The sequence below is a fragment of the Onychomys torridus genome, chromosome 21, assembly GCF_903995425.1.
Source record: "Onychomys torridus chromosome 21, mOncTor1.1, whole genome shotgun sequence".
Classification (NCBI taxonomy): domain Eukaryota; kingdom Metazoa; phylum Chordata; class Mammalia; order Rodentia; family Cricetidae; genus Onychomys; species Onychomys torridus.
In genome coordinates, this window is record NC_050463.1 from 47,382,960 (window position 1) to 47,409,637 (window position 26,678).

The following is a 26,678-nucleotide window of genomic DNA, read 5'->3' on the forward strand; positions in this document are numbered from 1 at the left end:
AATGGTTATAAGGGAAATAAAAAAAAAACTAAAACAAAACAAAACAAACAAAAAACCAACCCGCCAACCACAAAACCAATGACTGATGGGTCAAAGATGTTCTGCAAGATTCTTTTTAAATGTCCAGCCCATGTTTCTTGGACAGTTCCTCATACCTGGTTGAGAATTCACACGCTCAGAATCCTTCAGAGTTTCATTGGTTTGCCAAGGGCAGCTTCAAAGTGAGGGAATGCACATTAGCTGACTAGGGATGTCAGGGGGTTTCACCCGTATGCTCTCCCAGACCCCAAACTGCTGTGCGAGGCTTCTCGCAGAAGCATCACGGGAGCCCCTGGATACTGAACACACAGCTGGCTGCTCCTCCCATGGCCACCCTCCAAGGAAGGAGAGGAGCAATAGCAATGAGCAGGCAAGGCATGCACTCAGAAATGACCGCCCAGGAGCCACATCCCAGTGGGCAAAGCAGAGGAGGCTGAACATTCACTTTATAAGCCTCTACCTCATCCAGTCCTCTGGGGGCTCATCTTTTCCCTCTTAAGCGCAAGCTGAGCACAGTCCTAGCAAAACCCCTGGACTGTGAAGAGACTAGCCTGGCATGTAAGCTCGCAGGAGGGAGAAAGTCGGGAACTCCGAGCCACACATTTAATTCGTGGAAAGGGCTCCTCCATAAAACACCCAGGATTCAAGGTTGGACATGGCTCAGAGGTCTAGCACCCGGGCCCCCCAGCCTTTGGAAGACAAAGCACCTGGACTCCATCAGCTAAAAGTTACAGAACTTCCAAGGAGCTGAGCCAGGTCCTGAAAGGCAGTATTGATTAGTGTGGTGCTCACTATCCCTTGGTGTTTCCCCTGAATGACGGAAAGTCTGGCCTGAAAGCACCGCAGTGGTGGGTGGTGACCGTCACCCCGTGTTTCTGTCAAGTACAAGGAGTGTGACCACTGACTGGCATCGTTTGGCTTTTTTTCCACTGAGAGATTTGGGTAGAAGGTTGCATGCTGCCCTAAGTTCCTGCCGTGGAGGTGAAAACAGTTTCTTAGGGCTTTCATGATGCAGTGTGCTCAAAGGATACAATACAGTAAGGAAGTCGTCACAGCATGACCCACTCAACGAGAGGAGTCATGCTTTGATTTGGATGGGTTTTCTTTCTTAAGGGGTGAAGATTTCACTTGAGGGGCCCAATTCTCAAAGAGAAAGAGAAATTGTAAAACACGCTGTGCCAGAACTGACTCTTCCCTGACACCTGAGGGGACAGAAGGGACTGTGAGAGCAAGCCCACTGCCCAGACCTGGGATGGGCCTGCAGACCCCGTATGTGCTACGGAAAGTGACAACTGAGCAGGCAGTGATGTGGCCAGGGACAACGACTCCCTGGGAATCCCGCTCTCTGCACAACTTCTCCCTATAAGGAGCTGTCTCCTGCCGGGTCTGATGGCACACGCCTTCCGCATGGGCTCTGGGGACGGAACGCGGGTCGTCTTCACATGTGCTCAGCAAATGCTTTACCCACTGTGCTGGTGAGACCAAGGAGGAATTGCCTCCACTAGACAGGCCTGTGAGCATGTCTAGGAGGCCAGTCTTACCTACTAACTGATGTAAGGAGGGCTGTCTTGGGTTTTTATTGCTGTGAAGAGACACCATGACCTCGGCAACTCTTACAAAGAAAACATTTTGGTGGGGCACGCCTTTAATCCCAGCACTCAGGAGGTAGGGCCAGGCAGATCTCTGTGAGTTCGAGGCCAACCTGGACTACAGAGTGAGTTCCAGGAAAGGCACAAAACTACACAGAGAAACCCTGTCTCGAAAAACCAAAAAAAAAAGAAAACATTTAATTGGGGTGGCTCCCTTACACTTTCAGAGGTTCAGTCCATTATGATCGTGAAGGGGAGCATGGTGGTGTGCAGGCAGACGTGGTGCTGGAGCTGAGATTGCTACATCTTACAGGCAACAGGAAGTCAACTGTCACACTGAGGGAAGCTTGGGCAAGAGAGACCTCAAAGCCCGCCCCCACAGTGACACACTTCCTCCAACAAGGCCACACCTCCTAATAGTGCAACTCCCTTTGGGGGCCATTTTTTCCAAACCACCCAAAGGGCCCGGCCCACTGTGGATGATGCCATCTGTAGGCAGGTGGGCCTGGGGTGTATAAGAACCGCCCCCCCCACACACATTGCCTTTGGTCATGGAGTTTCATCGCAGTACAGAGACCCGAACTGAGACGATAATTACATTAGCCCACCACCCATAGTTTCACAGTGCACTTATAGACAGGTAAGGACTACAGCTCTCCTAGTCTCCAGCGTGACCTTGGAGCCACAGAGCACAAGTCCACATTGCTCCCCAGGCCGTGCTGCATCCTCACAAGTCAGCTCCCTCTTCAGACTAGGCTGTCTCAGTTGCCTCTTTCCCACCTAAACTCACAGCAGCTCCTCAGAAGGGTAAAGAGAACGGCCCACTTCAAACAGGCTTTGCAAAATATCCAGCAGCCGACGAATACCTGGCTGAAAATCCGGCTTCCCTGGAACTCCTAAGGACATGGTGCTTTTGCCTTACTGATGACAGGCCCAACGGCAGAGTTTGGCTTTGCTAATGATGAGCATCCTAGTCTGGAGAATGCCTCAGGCCAGGCTGCCTGCTCCAATCATGCCTGCCCCCTCCCAGAGCTGCACAGGCTGGCTGGCTGATCAGTTAGGGAAGCCAGCTTCCTGCCAAGTGTCCTCTCAAGCCAGTTTTTCTGCCCTAGTAGCAAAGCACTCCTTGTGTGTAGTACTCCCTGGAAGGATGTTAGAAGTGAGTCAGTCTTGTCCAGAAACGTTCAGGGGTGAACCGATGGCACGTTGCTCTGACACTGCAGACTGACTGGTGGGAAAGGCTTGGTTTCGGAGCTGACAGCCAGCCCCTCGTTCACCTGTGACCTACGCATTAAGATGCACTTATAAAGTTCTACCTGCCCGGTGCACATCACAAGCAAAGCCCCGATGGAAGGGAAAGGGAAAAGGTTGGTTCAACTGGGGAAGACGCTTTGGTGAGGTTACCATGGTAACTGGAGACGGTTTGACATTCTCCACATGCACTGATCCTCCTCACAGACGCCACACTACCCATGGTCTCTGGTTTTCAGAATCTTCACTAGAGACAGACAGGGCCAAGCTGTGAGGTTCAGGGCTAGGGGACAGTGATGGAGGAAGAGAGAAAACGGACGGCAAAGCCCTGGTAGGACCAGCTCTCGGGACGCCAGAACCAGTGTCTTCCCTGGCCACTCATGGAGAGGCACCAATGGAAAACTGGAGACTGGGAAGGTGGGGAAAATGGACAGCCAGACAGAACACGGAGTGGAAGGTCACCTTGATCATGAGGCAGGAAGTTAAAGGTCTCTATTTCAAACCAAACAGCCTCTCTCTGCCAAACTTCCTACTTGTCGCAAGTAAGTCACAGGACTTAGCCGATGGCCACATGGCTCCAGGAGACACAGAGACAGCCATCTTGGATACAGTCCCAGTGGCCTTGGGAATCTCATTTTTTATATCAAAATTCAACTCAGTCAAATACAGAGAATATCTACAAGACCCTTTCTAGAATGTAATCTATCTTCTAAAAACAAGTAGAAACTGTAGGATAAGTTCAAATTTACTTATCCAAATCAGTGGAAAGGTCTAAGCAGCTCTTCATGGGGAGAAGCTGACCGATAGCTGAAATGAAAATTCCCCCTCATTCCCAATAGCACTACTTAAAGAGAGTAAAATCACCATTTTCCTAGTACATTTCAATGAAGTTGAGAACCTGGATCGAAGCTGATAGGGTAGGCAAGACTTTAAACTGTAAATCACGACCCAGTTCTTGGCGAGGTCTAATTAGCAGGGAACATTTATTGGGCTTTACGCTGCCCTCCTCCCCCCACCCCCCCACCCCCGACCCTGAGCAGAACAAACAAACAGACCGGCCTCCCACCTCCCCCTCAGCTCTGCCTCCTCCCTGCCTTGGCTGCCCAGGCCACGTGCAGTTAATGAGTGTGTGGCCCCGAGACAGTATCGGGACTGAGTCACCCACTCAGCCGCATCCAGTTCCACTGCTGATGCGCCAGATAATCCAGGGTGCGCCCCACCTGCCCCTGCTCTGACGGGCAGGCGGCTGCATGGCCTAAGTACAGCACAACCACAAGGCCACCGTCAGCGCCAACTGCCCCAACTGCTCGGAGGGCTGCGAGGGCACAGCTGAACGGAACACTCCTGCGCCTTCTCAGACGATCAAATGACCATCAAAAGAAAAGAGACCAGCGGGCAGGAAGGGGTGGGGCGGGCAGGGCCGTGGGAGGAGAAAAAGGACTGAATCGCAGCCTTCCCACGGCAGGCCAGGAGGGGCGTTCCCTGAAGGTGGGAGAAGGTCCAGTCAGCAAGGCTGTTGCCACAGCCCGCTTCCCACACCGCCCACACAGTGTCTCGGTTTCTGTGCCATGCAGAGTGCCAGGGGAAAAGTCACCGAGATAAAAGAGAGGCAGAGAGGAGAACACACGCAGAGGGACTAGCCTGCTCCCTTTCCTCTGTGTTCCATATGCAAGACCTGCTGAACCTGAGGACACTTGGCAGATGTGTCCCAAATCAGCAGAGTGTGTGCTCGGAAACATGCAGCTCTGTATGGGGGCGTGACTCCAGGCACACACAGACCACATTCCACCCCCAGAGCACACAACAGGACAGGTGAGCGGGCACAGAGGTCACAAAGGAGACTCGGCAGGCAAGCTGACTGTCAACCCAGTGTTCTAGAAGCTAAAGGCGCAGAGTCTGTGGATTACAGCAGAGGGGCCGGGGGGGGGGGGGGTGACCTGTGGGAAAGGCCGCTATTCACAAGAACCCCTGACTCCAAGGCCCCGCGTTGCCTCCAAATCTCTACTCCGTCAGGCCAGAGCCACGGCTGCTCTCCTTTGGGTTAAAAATTAAAACACAAAATAGAACACATGAGTGGCAAACCTGCCTGAGAGGACAGAGAGCCACAGATGGGATTTCCAGGAAGAAACACAAGATGGCAGGTTAGGTTGACAAGCTGTCAAAGGAGAAGTCTCCACAGAGGCGTTCATTGTCTCCTCAGAGTGGCGGGGTGGGGGAAGGGCAGAAATTCACCCCCCCCCCCCACCCCACCCCACCCCAAAAAGAAAACACGTAACTCCAGCGACAGCACAAACGGTGTCTAAATGGACAGGGCTGCCTGAAACTCGTTCCACAGGATACAGGTTTCACTACCACACGGAGGCTTTCTTAGCTGCCAAGTGTCTCCGAAGCAAGTCAGAGACACCTTCGGCCCGGCCCTCGCCCTCAGGCACACGCTGAATAAATGCTCATATTGTTACCTGGGTTCTAAAGTCCCGCCATGACTCGGAGTGCTTCAGTTTACAACTAGCAGAACCTCTTGCTTAGACACTACGCTGTACACACTGACGTAGTGTGGCAGCAAAGCCCCCAAAGCCCCAGCTTTTAAAGGAAGAGCCTCAAAGAGAAATCATCCTTGTGGTGGTACCTGGAGCGGCGGCCTCAAGGAAAGGATCTTGGTTTTGTTTTGTTTTGTGTGTGTGTGTGTGTGTGTGTGTGTGTGTGTGTGTGTGTGTGTGTGTTTTGTTTTGTTTTGTTTTGTTTTTTTGGTTTTTCAAGACAGGGTTTCCCTGTGTAGCTTTGCGCCTTTCTTGGAACTCACTCTATAGCCCAGGCTGGCCTCGAACTCACAGAGATCCGCCTGCCTCTGCCTCCCAAGTGCTGGGATTAAAGGCGTGCGCCACCACCGCCCGGCCTGATCTTGGCATTTTTAATACAGATCCGCTCTCAGATGTCTCACTGTATAAAGGCGTGTATCGCTTTCTTTGGTGGATGTTTTTAACATTTTTACTTTAATGAGTGTTTTATCTTTATTTATTTACTTAATGTGTGTGTGGGTGTGGTGTGCACACCCAGAGGCCAGAGAAGGATGAACTATTTCTGCTCTGCCAATAAACACTCTGTCTTAGTCCCTTGAGACAGGGTCTCTCTTGGAACCGGCCGGAGCTAGCCCAGAAACCAGCAAACCCTAGCAATCCAGTCTTTGCCGTTCACACCAGCGTTACAGATGTGCACAGGCACACCAGCTTCTGCCGGGCGCTTGCATTCCGGTCCTCGAGCTCTTTACCCATTAACCCATCTCCTCAACCCTAAATGTGTTTTCAACGACACAAGAGAAAATCTTTGCAGTTACATCAAGCAGGTGGCTATCTCCCGTGTGCCTGAGGGTGAGGGCCAGCCGAAGGTGTCTCTGACTGCCGCGGAGACACTTGGCAGCTAGGAAAGCCTCCGTTTGGAGGTGGAAGGCCAGGAGTCTGTGTATAGATAACCCATGGTCTGCCTGGGCTCTGAACGTCACTTCCTCGCTGTCATTCTAAGGATATTTATCTTTTAGGATATGTGTGTGGGGATGTGGAGGTCAGAGGAGAAAGCGTGGGGTCTGTTTTCTCCTTAGGCCATGTGGGTCCAGGGGGTTGGACTGGGATTGTTGTTTGCCAGCTAACTACCTTGCTGGCCCATGTCCTTTCTTTGAAAAGTAACAGTGTTTCCTAATGTGTTTCCACTTAAGCAGCCTGGCAAGTACACACTTTAAGTCTCCTGCCATCGCGGCCTCATCGCAATGACAAGCATAATATGTGACTCATTTCTCTCTCCCCTCCTGCCCTCCCATTCACACTGGAAATTTAAAGTTGTAAAACAAACCAAACCTGTCCCAGCTTAATGCAACCAAACATGGCACCACCTTATTTTAACATCGCCCGACTGATGCTTCACTAGAATGGAATCCCTTTAAATGCAAGTGTGTTCAGTCTAAACACATTAAAAAAAAAAAAAACACTCTCACAATGAATTCCAAACATTATGCTCAGACAAAACAACAAACTGTCATTAAACTCAGAAGCTGAGCACCCTACAAGCACACACAAAACATCCCAAGTTCAAGTTACCGGGGTGGCCACACCCCTTTCACAGCATCCAGCCTTGATGGCCCCGCCCCAGGAACTCCACTGGCTCTTGCCGAGACCAGGAGACGGAATGAAAGACTTCGTCACTCCACCTAAACACAGGAGTCCTCAAGGTAAAGCTTATGGGACCTCAGGGTAGGCGTCAAATCGGTTCAATCCTCTTTATTTTGTAACACGAGCCTTTCCATGACAGAACACTTGTGTTCCAGAACAACCGCCCACAGTCCTGTGAGCCCCCCTCAGAGCAGCTGGACTACAAGGAGCTGTGAAAGCCTACAGTCCCACCCCACAGCTTTTCCAGGGACGGGATGATGCTGTGCCTCTGACCGCCCTCACCCCTGCCCTAACCCCTCAGCCTGTGCCCTGCGTGGGAGGCAAGAAACGGGAGGAAGCTAACCAGGGAGAGATGAAGTGTGTTGCAACTGACCTGTCACACCCACAGACGGGTCCCAGCATGGAAAGCTGCTGCGGTCCCATTGGTCAGTGAGCAGCCTGGTCACACACTGAGATAATCAGCCTCCTTCTGAAAGAGGTCTGGTGGCAATTCACAGACTGCACCGGGGGCTTGCAGCAGAGTGGTGGGAAAAGACCCCGAGCCCCGGCAGCCTTAAGCCACTGGAGGCACCACATGCAAAGCACACCAGGTTCTATGCGAGCGCTCCCTGGTATCACCCACCCCGGGGGCGTAGCCACAACACACTCTACCTGAAACGCTGATCATTTAGATCATCAGTACTAGGGAAACTTACTGGTTAGAGATTCGGTATCCCCGGGGTCTTTCACATCCTTAAATAGTGTAATATTCACAAAGATCGTGTCTAGAGCAAACAGCAGAGAGAGGCGGGGCTGTGCGCTGAACCACCACCATCTTCTTTGCCGTTCTGTCTATTTGGTTGTGACCAGAGCCACGCCCAGGCCACCGCTAGATGACCTTCCTTGATGCTGCTGTCCAGGACCAGCTGCTTTTCGGTTTATAATCTCCACTCCTCTGCAGCTGACTATCATCCAAGTGTTTTCTAGAGTCATGTCTATCAGTGAGTCCACAACGCTGGCCTGAAAGGGTTAAGCGCTGCTACATGGTGCTGGGTGGAGTGTGAACACAGCGAAATGCCCCAGCACAACCCAGCACAGTGTGAGGGACAGCCCAGCCTGTGAGGGACAGCCCAGCACAGTATGAGGGACAGCCCAGCCTGTGAGTGACAGCCCAGCACAGTATGAGGGACAGCCCAGCCTGTGAGGGACAGCCCAGCACAGTATGAGGGACAGCCCAGCCTGTGAGGAACAGTCACACACAGGACTTCGTTCTCCCTCCCCTCTCTTCCCACTATTTATTTTAGACCTCTGGGCTTCCCCTTCCTATCACTAACCAAATTCAGTGCTGCTGTAAACACTTCAGGTTTATGACCCAAGCCGGATAAGAGCAGACTCTAGGCCAGGAGCTCCAGCAGACCCACAATCCTTCTCTCCTACGAGGGCTACTGTAGAGACCTCGCCTGAGACTTTCATCTCCAAACTTCGTGTGAAGTAACGCGCACATTTTCCCTTGACACGGTGATGCTACACTGAAGGTCTTAGGCTGCTCCACAAACGTCCACTTAGTGCGTGACCTGGGTGAGCTGCGGTTACGGTGGTACAGTCTGGAACCCCAGACCTGGAGTCAGGAGTCTGTGGCTAGCCTTGCTGCAGCATCAGCCACTAGCTGGACAAAGCCTGGCTCCTGCAGGGAGGGAGGGACCTGCTGGCTCAAGGGGGTGCCCATGCAGCTGAGCATGCGCCCACTCTGTTGTAGGCCGGCTCCTCACCCCCTCGTCTTCCTTCTCTGGCCCTCATGTCTTTCCCTACGAATCCTACACTTGAGCACCTTGGTAGTCTTTGAAGGTCCAAATGCAGATGCTGCTGCTTCCTGCTGAACTATGTCCAGTAGCCCAGCTTGGCCACGCAGTGTTAGGGAAGAAACCGGAGCCACTGTGTAGAGGAACTGTAACCTGTCCGCCAGCTGCCAATGAACGTCTTTCACCGTGCAGCACTGGCTGGTCCTGGACTCGCCATGCAGACCTATCTGGCTTCAAACACAGAGGTCCGCCTGTCTCAGCCTCCCGAATGCTGGGATAAAATGCGTGTGTCACCACACCCAGACATCCCTAGTTTTCAAAGCAGCTTCCCTTTCTACCTCTGCTGTAAAAACAAACGGCTTTTCCCTTAACTTCTGTGGCCCCAGCAGGTTCCTGCTTACATCCATGAACTGCCCGTGCACGGGCACACTCCTGAGTTGAGTCCAGGCTGGAGTAGTGTTTTCCCAAGGAGCACACCAGTCAAGACACTCATGATTTACCTTTGTGTGTTCTCAAAACTACGACATCCAATTAAGAGGCAGAAGCCCATGAACAGGTAGGACTCAGAGAAAGATACTGGTCAGAATCCTGGATCTACTCATGCTGGCATGCCAGAGGGTGGATGTTACCATTAGAAGTCAGAGAAAAGGAATGCCATACAGCTCCCACCAACCTGGACGCTTGTGCGAGACAATCAGGAATTAACATATATTGGGCTGGAGTATAGCTCACGGTAGAGCAAGTGCCTAGCAAGCATGAAGCCCTCCCTGGGTTTACTTCTCAGCACTACTAAGAAAACAATGAATTAATTAAAAACGAACATATCTATGTGAGAACAAGAAAGGGAGCCATTTCAGAAGGCAGATACTTTCATAAAGTAAGTAAACAAAACACCCCGACTCTACAGGATTCTGCATGCACACCTACTCACTCTAGCAACCTCGAGGCATTAATTACTTTAAGTATGAAAACAGAAGCATGGACTTGGCTAGGGAGAGCAAAGAATCGACTTGCTGGATTCCAGCACATGCCTGAAACTGATGTCTGGTATCAGCTTCAAAAGGGAGCAGCCTCATTAAGAAATGGCACACACCACCATGTCCCAGGAGCAGGAGAGGGCTGTGTGCAGGCTCTGAGTGGGTAAGAGGAGGGAGCCAGCTCTGCCTCTGCATTAGCGGGAGCAGTTCTGTCCCCGTCAGCCTTCAGCACACAGCCTGCTGCCCCTGTTTTCTCAGCCTTCCTTATTCCCACCCTCGAGTGACACATCAGGTACGCAGAGCGCCCTGCCCAAATGCAGGTCCTTCCAGCCCAGATCTCCAAGGCCCTGACAAGTGCTTATTAACGCCGGCCACACCCAAGAGACAGAACCAGCCTCATCAGCCTTTTGCTTTTTCAATAGTAGTAAAGGTGCAAAAAACAAACAAACAACTCCCTCCCTCCACAGCTAGGGACAGACATGGGTCACGGTAAGTCAGAATAGAGAACTCGAACAGTGTTTCCTTGCTGCGGCTCCCCAGATTCCCAGTGAAGCAGGAAACACTTCTCAGGAGCCTGAGACCAGAAGCGCCCAGAGGGCATGGCCGCCAGCTCCTCTTACCTGGCTTCTTAGAAGCCGCACACTAAGTCCTATCACAGTTTTAAGTTGCAAAATAACTGAGACAAGCATACAGGAAGTCGCATGCTTCCCTGGGCAGCCCCTCGAGAAAACGGAATCCAGTACCAGCTCTGGAGGGAGCAGCCAGCTGACATCTGGACGGAGCGGTGGGGGACGGGGGGGGGGGGGGGGGGGAGGCACAGTTGCAGCCCCCAGAGCTTCTTGCAGACTGTCTCACACAGTGGAAGGATGCCCTTTGCTTTAGATACAACCACCAGGGCACTCGGGACAGAGAACTAACTGCATGTGACTCCCGAGAATCTTATCGTTTGATTTCTTTTCTTTCTTTCTTCTTTTTTTTTTTTTTTTTTTTTTTTGGAGACAGGTTCTCAACTATGGAGTTCCGGCTCTGACCTGGAACTCACTATGTAGCAAGAGGCTGGCTTGGAACTCACAGAAATCCCCCTGCCTCTGCCGCCTGAGTGCTGGGAGTAAAGGCGTGTACCACCACACCTGGCCACATTATTTGATTTTTAAAAGCAATTTTAAGCAACAGAAATGGAAGCAAGCCCTGATAACCATAAGCTTCTAATGCAGTGTCTTGTCCCATAAATTTAAAATTTTTCTTTTCTTTTGGGGAGAGCAGGCAAGAGATGCTGGGGATCAGGCATGCTTTATAAGGCCTACACTCTCAATAGAGATTAAAATTCTGCCTGCATAAATAGAAGGATGTAAAGGAGAGGGTGAAAATGGCAGGAAGGTGATCAGACCATGCATGGGAACCCTGAAGGGAAGGTTTACTAATCTTACAACCAAAGCTTGTGATGGACCTTCCCCAACACCTGTCTAAGGGTTTCTGGGGCTCTGATTTCTAAAGTAACTGCATGCCAGAACTCAGTATTTTTTCTTTTTGTTTTTTCTTGAGACAGGGTTTCTCTCTGTAGCCCTGGTTGTCCTGGAACTCGCTCTGTAGACCAGGCTGGCCTGGAATTCAGAGATCTGCCTGCCTCTGCCTCTGCCTCTGCCTCCTGAGTGCTGGAATTAAATGTGTGCACCACCACTGCCCAGCAAGACTGCAATGATTTTAATGAAGAGAATGGAGAGACCGTCATGGGAAGGGAGACATAACTGAAGAATACGCTTGCTTGTCCCTAGGAATCCCCTGAAAAGTCCCAGAAAATCATCCAGGTGACTCTCTGAATGGAGACAACTGTGCACTGTCAACGCGCGGGCCGGAAGACGCTCCCGAGGTTAGGTTTGGCAACCGTGGGAAATGGGCACTGCTGCTAACTTGGATTTACCCCTGTGGCAGGAACCCCACCTGGCTGACGGGATGCTGCCGCACTAATCCTTACATCCCGGAATGGAGGGAGGGCAGAGTATGAATGCTACTCTGCAAATGAGGAAGTGAAGCCAAGGGAAAGAGGGCCTGGGTGGACCCGGGGGTCAGACAGGAGGCGCGGGCAGGTGACAGCTCAGCCTGGAGGTGTCACATATGGACTCTGCGCTGAGGGACCGCGGCCAGAAAAACGCTGCTTCGGAGGAGGGTGGGAACTGCAAGGACAGTTTCATAAGCTCTAGGAGGGGACGAGTGTAAAACTACAAAACAGATCAGCTGTGAAATCAGGAAGCGCCTCCTACTTCTCTATCAGCTGGGAGGGCACACCCTGACGTTACGAAATACCTTCGCTTCATCGTTGATGTCCCAGGTGAAGGAAATGGCATTGTAAGCAATCTCTTCAATGTTGCTGATAGTATTGAAGCTTTCTTTGTAGTCGGCTACGTGAAGCATTGGACGAGAAAAAAAAAAGTCACCATTGTTAGTTTCAATGTGAGATATCACAGCAGGCAAAGAAATACTCAGTTTTCTGCATTATCCTCTGGACAATTTAAATAAGCATTTTGTTGGGTTGAAAGAAATTCTAAAATAAAGGAGGAAAAATAATCCCAGGACCCTTTTTTTTTTTTTTTTTTTTTTTAAATACGGGCAAGCTTAGTAAGTTAATTCCATTATCATTGGGTCAAAATTAGGAAGTTTAAGTCTAAAAAGTTTAAGCATGGTCTTAAGATGCCAAAACTGATCTCTGGAAGCAAGATTAGAACTCAGATCTTCTAAGCTGGGTGTAGAGGCACATGCCTATAATCCCAGAAACTGGGAGGCCGAAGCTGGAAGATTTTGGTGTGAATTCAAGGGCATCCTGGGATATGCAAAGGGTTTGAGACCAGCCTGAGTAGATTGAAAGACTTTGTCCCAACAAAGAGAGAACTCAGCTCCTCTGATTCTTACAGAAAAGAGAGCCTGAGAATTTCAGAAGACAGAGAAACAGAAGCCCCAGATGGACAACCATCTGTGGGTAGATGATGGTAGAGCCCCAGGTGGATGGCAACCTGTGGTAGATGGTAGGAGCCCCCAGGTGGGCAGCCACCTGTGGACAGATGATGGCAGGAGCCCCTAGGTGGGCAGCCACCTGTGGACAGATGATGGCAGGAGCCCCCAGGTGGGCAGCCACCTGTGGACAGATGATGGCAGGAGCCCCCAGGTGGGCAGCCATCTGTGGGTAGATGATGGTGTTGTGTAAGACTGGAAACCGGAAGGGAACTGAAGTTTGTAGAGCTGAACCCTGGGCATCCACCCCTGGATTATTACAGACCAGTGAGATCAGCACCCTAGCTCAGGGCCTAGCTGGAGAAGTGGTTTCCTTTTACACATCTGGAAATCTCTTTATCATTATCTCCGCAGAAAACCAAGCATCTTCTAAGACGACATCACCCCCCCTCCAAAATGTGCAGACTGGGGAGGTGTAGCTCGATGGTCGAGCGCTTGTCTAGCATGTGTGCAGTCCCAGGCTCCATCCCCAGCACAGCAGAGAAGGGGGAAAACTCCAGGCTGAAAGAGGGATATTCCTACATCAGCTGGCTAGAGTTCCTGGCTCCAGAGTCACATGGCCAACCACTGCCTGGGCACAGGCCCCGAGAAGGAAGTAAGGACAGAGCCCTGATTCCAGGAGGCACAGGACACTGCCTGGAACACATCTGTGGCTGGCATCAGAATTCAAATGCTTTCGGCAGGAAGTTCATCAATGCCAAAAACAACTGGGTTTGGTAGGCTGGGCCCCGAGCCTCCGAGAGCAAAGGTGGGCTTCCGGCCACTCACCGATGTCAATGCACCTCTGTTTGGCCGTGTGCTGCCGGGAGTGCCAGTACTTCCAGTGTCTCAGCTGGTCTTCCCTGCTTTTGTCCTCGGCGAAGACCACCATGATCACGCTCTGGGAACGAGATCCGTGCAGCATTTGGAAATCCACGGGGGAGCAGCTCCCGGGGAAGTCTGTTACTAGATCTTACAGTTAAGACTTAAAGCTACACTGTGGGGGACTAGAGAGATGGCCCAGTAGTTCTGAACACTTGCTGCTCTCCCAGAGGACCGGAATTCTGTTCCCAGCACCCACATCTGGGCCTCTTACAACAGCCTGTAACTCCAGTTCCAAGGGAGCCGATGCTGCCCAGGGCATCTCTATCGTGTGCAATCACTCACAGAGACACAGGACTAAAGGTAAAACTAATCCTCAAACACAATCCACAAGCCCTGGCACTTTCAGGCCTATATTCAGTTACAAGGACCTGGGGTATTAGGAACCAGGGCCTCTGACAGCAGCTTCTCGGAGAGCAGTCGCAGGTACAGAACTTACTCGAACTTTGCTGATCGGGTGGTGGATCCCTTCATTGCTGCTCACTTCCTTTAAGGTGACAGGATAGAACTGGCCTTTGTTCAGGTAAGTCATGGTGCTGTCCCCTTGCTTTTGCCGAAGTGATTTGGAGGCTTCGAGGGTGTACTCAAAGTTGTTCCTGCAGGACACAGAAGCAGCAGGTTTCCAGGTCAGTCTCTTGGAAACTTCTGGTACACCTTAGTCCTGAAGTGACGTGTGTATGTGTGTGTGTGTGTCAGGGTATTACTGAGACAGAAGACCATCAGCAAACATCCAGCAGATGACACCATGTTAGGAACAGCGCGTGTCCCCTTTTCTTGATAGACAGGATCCAAACACAAGTGCTTAGTGACCATTGGTGACCAGAAAGTCTCCGACAGTGGCTACAAAATACTGATTACAAGTTCTATGTAATGATGTAATGTCAACAACTGGCCATTTGGATGCTGGGGCTAGAAATGGCATCAGGAACTGGAAGGTGGTGGCAGGAACCTCCCGGGGCTGGCTGCCAATCTGGTCTTTGTGGAACAAAGGTTGCAAACGGGCTGGGAGCATGGTACTCGGTCATTTGGGAGCACAACACTTTGTCATTTGCCTGCTAGCACTCCCCTGTAGCTTCCGTCTGCAAGTTGTCTCTAGACAGGCACTAGACCAGATATCAGCCAATCACAAAACTTTTTAAATAAAGTTTTATTAGAACACAGCCGTACCACTCGCTTATGCCTTATCTGCAGACCCTTTTTTTCATTATGATCGCAAGGCCGGCTACTCACAGAACTAGAGAGGCTGTCTAGCTGACAGAGCCTGAAGTGTACACTGCCTGACATGTCACAGGGAAAGCCTGCCAGCTCTACCCCACACATAATGTTTGTGAGTGTGTGACCCTTACATCTTGGGACACGCTTATAAAGGAAGTCTAAATCCTGCATGTCTGTCTGTCTGTCTATCTATCTATCTATCTATCTATCTATCTATCTATCTATCTATCTACCTACCTACCTATCTATCTATCTATCTATCTATCTACCTACCTATCTATCTCTCTATCTACCTACCTATCTATCTATCTAGAATGTGTGTGGAGGTCAGAGGACACCTTGTAGAAGGTCCCCTACTTCCACCTTGCTGCCTCCAGGGACTGAACTTAGGATCATCAGGCTAGGCGGCAAACACATTTACCCACTGAGCCATCTCAATGCCCTTGTTTTTTGTTTGTTTGTTTGTTTGTTTTTGTTTTTTTAACTGCAAAATATGATGCACTTAGACACATAAAATAAAAAATGAAATCCTAAACTTTAAAAACAATCTTGAGGTGTTGATATTTCTAGGTTCTCCATGAACCTAGAAAGTGTTCCTACTCCCAGGCTAGGGTGCAGTTTTGCTAAGCTAAAAATAAGTGGTCAGGTCAGAAGAGAAAGTTACGTTTGTTTATTTTATCATTAACAAAGATAATAAAGTCCTTTGTTCACTTAACTTACCCCTAAACTGTCAACTGTATGCACAGTTTTGGGAACAGATGGCCCGGTGATCTACCTTAATTCCCATCTCTCCTTGAGATTTCATCCCGCTACACCACAGAAGGGAGCCAGGGAGGAAAAAAAGTACCAACACCAGGAGCCAGGGAGGCGAAACCCAGAGTCCCACATAGAATCACCACAGGGAAAGTTCCCTACCCAAGGGAAAGCCACAGCTGGCAGAGTCAGAGAGGGCGAAAGCGGGCCAAAGGCACCTCGGATGTGTCAGGACCAACGCACCAGAAGGAGAAGTGGCCACAGAGGCTGAAAATTCAAAAGTCAAATAAAAAGACAACTTTTACCCAGAAACACTGTCAAACACATAGTCCTCTGAATTCATGCCCGGCATCCGAAGACTGAGGTCCGAGGGGAAGAAAACCTGAAATATCAATGGAGTGAGCCACGACCATTTAACTATCATCATGGTTACTAATGACCAAGGTCCGGTATGGATACAGTGTGTGGCATATGGTAACCTACAACCCTTTTTTGAGGCTCATTTCAAAGTGAGAATTTTAAATCTATTTAAAAAATTTAAATTAAGAAAGTCACAAAAAATAAATATCAGTCTGGTGGTGTGTCTTGCACCTTTAATCCCAGCATTTGGGAGGCAAAGGCAGGTGGATCTCTGAGTTCAAGTTCAATGTTTAGAGTCTAGAATCTGCAGCCAAAATACAAGGGTCAGTAGTCAAGTTTGCACCAGGGCCGGGCAAGTCTGCTACCCTTTCCTGGAAAGTGTCAGTTTCTACACCTAAAAGACCCTCAGGGGTGGTAAGACCCGCCTCCAACACCCTAAGTGCCTCTCTTCTCCCCAAGTGAGGTCTGCGTGATCGGACCCTTCCAACTCTCTGGAACTTATGGAGTGCCCTGATGACCACCTCCAACCCTGGATTATGCCTCGAAACAAGCAGCGCCCAGCGAAGAGGCGACAGAGCCGCCACATACTGGCTGGCTTTGGGAGCTTTCTCGGGTCTAGGACGAAAGCTGAAGAAACACTATGAGAATACACTTGTGGTCGGAAGATTATACACAGGCTTCCTTTCTCTCTCCCCAGCAAACCTCTTAGCGGAAACCATAATTGTTAACTCAGCTGCTGGTAAGATTACCCATGTGCCCTTGATGATAATTTTTGGATTTGTCGGTTTAGCTTACAAATTATACCTACAGGCCTTTCTCTTAAAAAAAAAAAAAAAATCTTTTTATTCCTGATCCACTCATTCTGGGCTAAGTTTCAAGCTTACATAACCAGGAAAAGGTGGAACCCAATACTTAGACAAACATGCTGCCGTCTTAGGAAGATGTTTTTGTCTTTTGTACCTCCTGAACGCCCTCCTTGAAGGTCTCTGAGAAGGTGGAGTCTGGAGTCCTCCGCTGAGCGTTGGGAGGCTGAGTGCCGGAGCTGAACTGGTCAGTGCTGAGGCTTCGGTCGAACACCACCACGCGCTCGGCGGCGGCGGCGGGCTCAGGATGGTACACGGATGGGGGGATGCCCACAGCAAAGCCGTGCGGCTGGATTTCTGTCTTGATGGAGTGGGTAGGCATGGTTGCTATGGAGACAGTGACTGTTGTATCAGGAGCTGTCAGGTGGCCTCTCTTATCAGTGCCCAGTTGGTTGCCATGGGGGAGGACAATGTTGAAGGGCACATTCTTCAGGACCTGCACCCTGTTTTCTCCAGCAGAAATGAGGGGCTGCTCCGTCACATTTGGCATGCCGGTTCTTCGAGAAAGGAGAAAGGACATTATATTTTCAACCTTGGTGCTGATACAGGGCTTTGATGGTTTGAAAGGAGTGGGTGTTGGGGCTCCAACCACGGCTCTATGTACACTGAGCACGTGCTCCAGGTAACCCACCACTCTGATGGTCTGGGCTCCCCACAGCAGCTATACACTGGACAGACCCCAACTAAACAGGAGCCGGAGGAAGGACCCATTCCCGGTGACGACCTCACAGCTGTCAGTCAAGGAAAACCCACAGCAAGAGCACAGGTGTTCTCAAGGGACCCAGAGCGCTCCTCCAGGGCATGCTAGTCCCAGCGATCCTAACGTAGACCTTCGTATTTATCAGAAACCTGAAGCTGTGAGTGCAGATTCCAGAGTGAGAACACTGGGTCAAACAAACTGTGCCTCAGCTTGAGCAAGCTATTTTGTCTCTCAGACTCCATTCTCATCTGTGAGACGTAAAAACAATTTGCCCTAGCTGGAGTCTCTGTGGTAAACCGCCATGACCAAACAAAACCTGGGGGAGGAAAGGCCTGCAGATCACAGTCTGACATCCAGGGATGCCATGGCCGAAACTCACGGAGACCACAGAAGAACTGCTCACCGGCTTGCTCCCACTGCCTTCCTTGTATATAACCCAGGTCTACTTGCTTGGGGATGGCACCGCCCACAGTGGGCTGGGCCCTCTGACGTCAGCAGTCAAGAAAATGCCCCACGGACAGGGCCACGGGCCAATCTGCTGGGAGCAATCCCTCATTTAAGATTCCCTCAGCCTAGATAGGTTTGTCTAGGTTTGTGTTGAGCTGACAAAAACTAGCCAGCACAGCGGGTGTCTGTCCTCTCACATGGGTGCCCAGTACGGAGATCAGGGGACGACCGCACACAGCACACAGCAGCTCACAAGTAAGCGCTGCCAAGCATCGCTTTCTAATACTGATGCCATCTGCCTTTCCCAAGGAAAAGCCATTATCATACTTTATCAGTAGATATTTTATACAAAATTAATCGTGGTTTAATATTTAGGTAATATGAATGTGCAGTTTTAAAAATAACCATTTTTGAATATGTGTGTATATGTGTATGTATGTGTACATGTATACAACTCTGTGTGTGTCCATGTACATGTGTGTGTATGTGTATGTACACCTATGTGTGCATGTATAGGTGTGTGTGTGTGTGTGTGTGTGTATGCGTGCGTGCGATATGTATGTGGCAGCCTGCGGAGGTCAGAAGTCAACGCTATGGAGCGTTCTCTCCTTCCACCTTCTTCCCTGGTTCCAAGGACAGAACTCTAGCTGACTGGTCCTTTACCCTGGGCTGTCACTCCAGCCCAATTATGGAGTTCTTCATTGGTTTGTCTCGCCTTTTTCCCGGTACCGGGGACAGAACCGGAGTCCTGCTCTATGTGCTTGGCTAGTGTTCTTCCAGCAGGCTTCCATGAGTGCATTTTTAAAGCCTCCTGAAACCTTACAAACTGAAAACGTCAAGGAACGAAACCAAGGTGATTTTTATACATCTCTGAACTGTAAACTCACTCCTGAGGACGGATCCTAAAGAAAATATCAAGAAGCTGAGGCAGGAGGATTAAAAGCTGCAGGCCAACCCAGACAACTTAAGACCCAGGTCTCAAAATAAAAGTTTTTACTGTGTCTTTGTCATAGCAAAAGACTAGACATGGCTGATAATTAAGTGCATTCTGAGTTCATCTCCAGACACTCAGCAAAAGTATATCAAATAAAACATGAATTTATCCTAGAGTTAAGGAAGAGAGAAGAACAGCTTCAACATTAGAGCTATTGAGGCTGGCAATGAATATATGCTGGCCTCTACCATTTCTCAAAACGATCCACAATAAAAAGTAAAAAATAAAATCTATAAATAAGCTGCTCTCCAAAAAAACATGTTTTAAATAACAATATGGAAAATATTTATGAAACAAATTACATGTAATAAATGCCCACTTCCAAAAACTGTCTGCGCCTGTAACCACAGCCACAGTAAAGAAATAATTGTCAGGAGCGTGGAATACGAACCACTACTCATTCCTTAAATCAGCTTCTGTCCCCTTCCCCTGCAAGATGGGATCTGACTCCCGTGGCCCAGGCTGGCCTTGAACCCCTGCTTTAAGCGACCTAGGATTACAGGTATATGCTACCATACCCAGCTGTTTTATTTTTATTACTAATAAAACAAGGGTTGATTTAAAAGCTGTTTCTAAGGCTGGCAAGATGGGTATTCAGTGGGTAAAGGTGCTTGCCACAAAGTCTAATAACTTGAGTTCGATACCCGGAAGCCACAGATGGCAAGAGGGGACTTCTCTTAAGCTACCTTCTGACTGTCACATGTGTACCTTGGCACCCACAGACATGTGCATGCACACAAATAAAATAAATAAGTGTAACATGTATCTTTTAAAAACGTTTCATGGCCATATGGCTGAGTTGTAATGAATCTACCAAAGTTTTAACCCAAAATGCCTTCAAGAGGAGTTTGGATGTCAATTCACTGAGTTTTACTCAGAGGGCTGTTCCTGAGTCACTGGGATGTAACTTTTCTTTCTGGTTATTTGTTTCATTTGGCTTCATTTTGTTTCTTTTTGCAGATCCGGGGACTGAACCCAGGACCTTGCCCATGCTAGGCAAGTGTACCATCACAGAGCTGCATGCTGAGCCTTGCTTTGTCTGAAGCAGGTTCTCCCAAGACCCAGGCTAGCTAGAACTCCCGAGCCTCCTGCTTCTGCCTCCCAGGTGCTGGGACTCCAGGTATTCGCCACCACAGCCAGGTGGTTGTTCAGACCCTTCCCCGTCTCATCCCCCTGTGGAGGGTCTCAACCCAGATGAACAAAGACTTCAGGTTTTAAAAACTCCCTCTGGAGAAGGAGAGGATGCTAATGTTTTCTAGGAAAGGGAACACTGCCTAAATAAACAGGAACTTCTCAGAGTAACGGAGGCAAGTCAACAACAGGTTCGAACTCTTAGATGACGGGTCACTCCACTGTCTCTTCCCCCAGAACCTTCCGGTTTTACCTGGTGGAGCCGCCCCACCTCTTGACGGTGTACGCCTGTGTATGTCGGCTGCCCCACTTACCGTTTGCTGTGCTCTGGATCCTGGTGCTCCCCCTCTGGCTTCGCTGCTGCTGATGCCCGGCGCTCTCTGGGAATCTAAAGCATTAACACCAATGAAAGGGATTTGGTCTTTATGCAGGGGAGAAGCCTTCACCTGAAGGAACAACCTTTTGTTTCCCAGCGGGCTCCCTTCTTCACTCGACTCCTGATTATCTGCTGAGCGCCAATCTGCTCCAGAGGAGCTACTAGCCTGGTCACCACGGCGGCGAGAGGCCACAAGCAACTGTTGAACAGACTCGGGGCGCCATACACGCAGTCTGTCATGTGAGTAAGGATTTCTTCCTTCTTTATTTAAACATTTTAAAACACGTGTTTTATTTTATGTGTATGAATGCTTTGCCTGTACCTATGTCCATGCACCAAGTGAGTGAATGGTGCCCATGGTCAAAAGAGGGCACCAGAAGCCCTGGAACTGGAGTTAGAGATGGCTGTGAGCCACCACGTGGGTGCTGGGAATCGAACCCGGGTCCTCTGGAAGAGCAGCCAGTGCTCTTAACCACTGAGCCATCTCTCCAGCCCTGTCCTACCTCTTTTATAACTCTTCTTTTCTTTGCCCCAAAGCCAAAAAGCAGACAAAGGACACTGGGCACACTGTGACATTACCCACCTGAGATGTGGCCCAAACAGGTACACAAATGTTGGTGATATGCAGGTGAGATATTTGCGGTGCAAGAACTCTTTCATATTTCACCATTAACAACAAAACAAGGGGCCTGCGAGATGGCTCCGTGGTTAAGAGTGAGCAGCACCCTTGCACGGAAGTTCGGATTCCAGCACTCACATCAGGTAGTTCACAGCCACCCCATAACTCCAGCCACAGAGGATCCAACTCCCTCTTCTGGCCTCTGTGGGCCCCCGCACTCATCTGCAGACATTCCCCCACACATCTCCGTACACACACACACACACACACACACACACACACACACACACACACGACATGAAACTAAGTGTTGTCTGATTGATTAGCAATCTGTTTGTAAAGCATTGCTAGCTATTAAGTAATAGCAGCGGATGCTCACAATCAAGAAAATCAAATGGCCATTCCTGAGCATCTGCCATTGGTCGAGCCCAGGAGACCACAGGCACAGGCCACTTCCCAGCACCCGAGACGACAGTCTGTGGCAGGAACCGTCAAAGTGACACACGGGCTGTCCAGCATGACACAGGTCATCAGTGAGAGGCAGCTGAATTACTGGGACTTCGTTAAGAACCATGAGGTAGACTGGTGCAAACCCCCCACACAGTACACATGATAGTGAAGGCTAGTTCAGCCGTCTAGCAGCAGACAGGATAAATGTATCCTGATCTCAGAATTGTAAAAATGTGCATTTCCCTCAACCAATCCTAAGGCTTTGTGATAGCGGTTACAGAAAAGGCAATTGCCCTGACCACCCGGAAGGGGAGAGCCATGTCAGTTGGCAACAACCCCTTTCCACGGCACCAGGAACCAAGTTGGTTGAAATGTTCAAACTGGGGGAGACGTGGCTACCTTCTTTTATAGCAGCGTCTCCATCAGCTAGGGCCTGAGCAGCTGTTTAAAAACGCCCTTTGATTCTGTGATCGTGGATGCTCGGCTTTGAACCACAGAAAGCCCGAGTGCTCATTAAACTATTTATAGTCACTACAGAAGCAGCCAGCCCGACACTCAGCAAATGACTGTTTTATAGGCTGCTGAATCAGGTGCGTCTGAGAACGCCGTCGGGGTTCTAAGGAGCCCGCAACCCACCTTGTAGTAGTCATAGAGCAGGCCCAGGGCAGCTGCACTGTCTTCATCCCCATTGATGCTCATCATCGCTTTGGTGGCTGCGGTGAGAGGGTTTTCCAGGAAAGACTTCCAGGCCTCATCCTCGCTGGTATAGGAGCGCCGCTGTGGATAAAGGGCTTCATTCTGAAGAACCAGCACCGGCCTTTTGCTTCGGAGGAAGAAATTCAAAGTTAAATCCACATTTCCCGTAGCAAGATGGCTTACTCGCTGTTTAAAAAACAAACAGCAAAACTGAACAGACAGTTCTTTGACATTCCTATAAAATAGGACACACGGCCCTGTGCCAGATGATAATTACAGGTAAGAGGCGGCTCAGTGGCCTCCCGGCATGGACAAAGTACTAGGTCCATCTCCTGCTTTATAACGAATTAAATACCAACACCTTTTGAGGGCCCGCCCAAAGAAAACTCAATGAAGTAAATGAAGTGGTGTCCACGCTCCTCTTAAAGGTATTTTTGGAATAAATAAAAACATTCAGAAAACTCAGGTTTGATTTACAAAACGCTTTTTCTAAAGGCATGTTTTAAATCACCTCGTGGCCTGTGAGCTCCATCAATGACCCTAGGGAGTCAAATGGAAGATACGCTCAGAAGGCACAGCAGACCCGAGGACCCCCATCAGAGCCACCGAGAAGATGTCAAAGCCCATACTACCCACAAGAGGACACAGGGCCGTTCACCTATCAGTGGCACACACAGGGACACGCAAGGAATGGGTACTTTTCAAACACACTCAGGCAGGGCTTGCCATGGTGCTACACATGACTTCCCCCTTTCCCTGCGGATGCCGAAGACTTGAAACAGCGCCTTCCGAGAAACAGGGGCAGGAAGAAGGGACCGAAAGCAAAAGGGACATTTCACTTAATCCTTCAGGGTAGATGAGAAAGTCAGAAGACTCTACTGTTACTAGAAGAAGGAGCCTGGAACATAGCCAAAGGGAACTATAAATCAATAAAGAAGCATAATTTTCTGGCATGGGAGTGAACTACTTATCTTAGAGATAAACGCAACCTACAACAAATGAAGCCATGGAAGGGAAATCAGCCTTTTTAGAAAATAGTGGACAAATCTGATTTCAAACATGTTTACATGGACCCAGGGAAGATGGCTCAGGGGGCAGAGGCATTTGCTTCTACGTCTGACGGCTTGAAGTTCTGTCCCTGGGGCCTACAGAGTGGAAGGAAAGAACCGAGTCCTGCAAGTTGTTGTCTGCCTTACACACACACACACACACACACACACACACACACACACCAGAAATTAATTAATCCATTAAAAATCCTCCTTAGCCGATGACATGGTTGAGCTGGTGAAGGAACCCAAGTGAAATCCCCAAGACCCACATGGCCGAAGGAAAGAGAGGACTTGCCAGAAACTGTCCTCTGACCTCCAGGAGTGTGAATATGTGTGTGTGTGTGTGTGTGTGTGTGTGTGTGTGTGTGTGTGTGTGCAGTGTGTGGCACACACACAAACTCATACAATACTGTAAATAAACTGTGAAAAAGAAAATCTTAACTAGGCTTTAGGATCTGATGGCATAGCTCAGGTGTTGGGCATGTGATTTCTCTCCTCAGGGTCCAGGGCTTCCTGGGATTAATTCCCAGTGCTCCCTTCCCCCCCAAATAAATAAAATCTTTATTAGTTTTTCACATCAGGCAAGAACTATTTCACATCAACAGTGCAGTTTGTGGGAAAATTCCAGAAAATCAATGGTGACTTTAGTGACGCTTTATAGGAGATTTAATTTAAATGATTCAAGCAAACATTACCGATTCCAAAAACTGGAAATGTCAACAGTCTCAACAACTGTTCAGCTAGTACTATTTAGTAAGTCAACAGAAGGGAGAAGGTGGAACATTGACTTTAGCGAGACGAAGCAGTCCTCTTTGTGTGTGCGAGGGGAAAAGAATGGAGGTGTCTGGAACTCCTCTGGATGATGGCTGTCCTGACAGGCAGAACGAGGCTCAGTTCTCATTGCAACACACCAGTGAAATATGTAAATGGCCTAGAGGTGACCCTACCTTTTCTAAAAGAGAGTCTACAAAGTCTGATTATCTTTTCAAGTAATCAACAAAGGTTAGGGCTTGGCAGTCACCCAAATCCTTCAAAAACAGATAGAGATTTAGGAAGAAAAAAAAAAAGAGAGAAAGAAAAGAAGAAAGAGAGGAAAAGGAGGACATCTTTGAAAAGGGAAGAAAAAAGAATCCAACAACTCTGACTGCCCTCAGAAGGCAGAGCTGTCTCAGAGTCCACGTCTTTAACTTGTGCCTATGAAGATGATTCTAAGGGCTTATGTCTGGAGGCAGGCTTATTACTTTGAAATTTAAAAGTAGAGAAGACTTATCTCCATAAATCTCAAGTTTTAGCCAAAGAAAGAAAAATACACAAAATGGCCTTCCCCAAGCCTATGGGTCCTGAGTCCAATGGTGGTACGGTACCCTGGTGAGATACCCTGGCAAGATTCCCTGGTGTACGGCTGAGCTATTATTAATAGCCTAATAGCTACTTCCAGAAGATTCTGACAGCACTTGGCTTGTTCAGCAGTCGTAATGCTAGTTTTTCAAGCTTTCCTTCTTCTCCCATCCCATCCTACATTGGTACAAGCATCAAAAAATAAATATTTTCCAAGTGGCTTTCTGTCTGCAATCACTCCGAAGGCATTTTATATTTCCAAAGTATGCCTCGAGCCAAGAGGTTAGCACTAGGGACTTTTGCCTTGTCGGCAAAGTAGAGAAATAAGCAGACAGACAACTGCAGTCCACTCCTTCATGACCAGCAAGCTGTTGTTCCTGCCCTGAAGGTTCATGGGTGTTTTCCAATGCGCCTCAGACCTTCAAGACAGCCCAGCACTCATAGAACTTCTTCTTCTTCTTTTTCTTTCTTTCTTTCTTTTTTTTTTAAACAAGACAAGATTATTCTGTTGCTGATTCTACACACAGCTAAAAACCTCCTTCAGAAAACAGGCATCAGAAAAATTCACCCTTCACAAGTAACTACGAAGCCAACTCTCAGCTCCAGATTTAATGAGCTGAAATAGTCGGGCTCCGACTTTCAGGGCATCTTTATAAATATAGAAAAGTTGCGAGTAAAACCGAGAACGCTCCGTGCCTCCCCCCACCTCGTCCTGCCAACGTACACCACCCCTGTACAGTTCTCGCTCGCTTCTCAAACTCCCAAAAGGCAATCCCGATCCGAAAGAATTCTCTAAGTGTTATCACCCTGCTTGCAGTTTCTTCCTCTTGATACTCCCGAACAGGAGAAACAGTCTTCTGTAATTACCATCGGTGATGCAAGGGCCCGAGAACACCCACAGCCGTTTTCTCACACAGCAGCCCCGGTGAAGAAAACGCGCGGGCAGCGGACGCTTCCACCTTCCCCTAGATCTCTCCTCGCTCCCGCAGCTCGCTCGGCAGGTGACAGCAGGCTGCCCGGGGTCCACCCGTGCCCACCGAGCCCTGCATGGGTGACGGGGCCCGGGAGCCCTCCGACGGCGAGCCGAGGGCCGGCTGCGCCCCCCTGCTCGCCCCGCCCAGCCCGGCCTCGAGGCCCCTCGCCCGGAGCCCGCGCCGTCGCGGCGGCAGGTGCGGTGGCCCCCGGGGCCCTGGCCGGACTTGCGCCCGCGCCTCACTCACTTGTCGTACTCCTGTGTCATCGCGCTCGCTCGCTCGCTCGCTCGCCGCAGCCGGGCCGCAGAACTGGACTTTCGGGTTGGGACAGTACACCCGATCCGGGGGGGAGGAGGCGGCGGCGGGCGGCGCGCGGCGGCAGGCGGTGGGTCCGGAGCGGCGGCCCCGACGGGTTGGGTTCGCTTTTCTCGCTCTGAGCCGGCTCGGCGCGGGCAGCGCGCACTGGGCGCTGGGCTCGGCCTCCCATTGGCTGGCGACGCGCCGGCTCGGGGCGGGGCTTCGGGGGCTGGGGGGCGGGGACCTCCGTCTGATTGGTGGGATGGCGGGGCTGGAGGGGGGGCGGAGTCTGAAGGGCCGGGCGGGTAGGGCGGGGGCCACGCGGTGCGCGGCGGGCGCTGGGGGAGCTTGTGCGCCGCTGGCCCCGGTGGCGCCGGCTCGTAGTGGCGCCGGCGCCGCGAGGCTTCGGCGCGCACCCGCGTGGGCGCGTCTCACCTTCCAGTTCTCGCTCGCGGTCACTTCCCCCGGCTCCATGGCCCTTCCTCAGGGAGAGATCTTGGGAAGGTTCCGATCTGTCTTTGCAGCTGTGCAGGTTTGGTCGTGTCCACTCTGTGACAGTCTGCACAGCCCCAGAATAGCCCCTTTTCCTCCGGCCAGCGGTGCCTTTTATGGAGCGCCTACCTCGTATCGGAGGCATTGGGCCACAATAAACCTTCTTCCCAAGCTCCAGAGGCCCTCACCAGCCTCCCCGGGAGCGTCTCCAACTTGCCTCTTCATCCGCTCCGACCTCCCCTTGGGCTTCCTCAGCTCCTAGCTGC

At 50.2% G+C, this 26,678-nt stretch overlaps 1 protein-coding gene across 1 annotated transcript in view; it reads right to left on the reverse strand.

Annotated features, from left to right (window-relative positions):
* Grhl1 (grainyhead like transcription factor 1) overlaps positions 1-26,015 on the reverse strand; it is a 46,411-nt gene extending 20,396 nt beyond the window's left edge. Inside the window, exons 1-8 of the mRNA XM_036170953.1 lie at positions 25,870-26,015; positions 22,200-22,386; positions 20,433-20,506; positions 16,944-17,343; positions 15,929-16,005; positions 14,095-14,251; positions 13,563-13,674; positions 12,093-12,187 (exon numbers count right to left, since the gene is read on the reverse strand). Of these exons, the coding sequence (XP_036026846.1) occupies positions 12,093-12,187; positions 13,563-13,674; positions 14,095-14,251; positions 15,929-16,005; positions 16,944-17,343; positions 20,433-20,506; positions 22,200-22,386; positions 25,870-25,889 (1,122 nt within the window). The 5' untranslated portion in view covers positions 25,890-26,015. The remainder of the gene's footprint in view (positions 1-12,092; positions 12,188-13,562; positions 13,675-14,094; positions 14,252-15,928; positions 16,006-16,943; positions 17,344-20,432; positions 20,507-22,199; positions 22,387-25,869) is intronic.
* Positions 26,016-26,678: the final 663 nt, after the last annotated feature.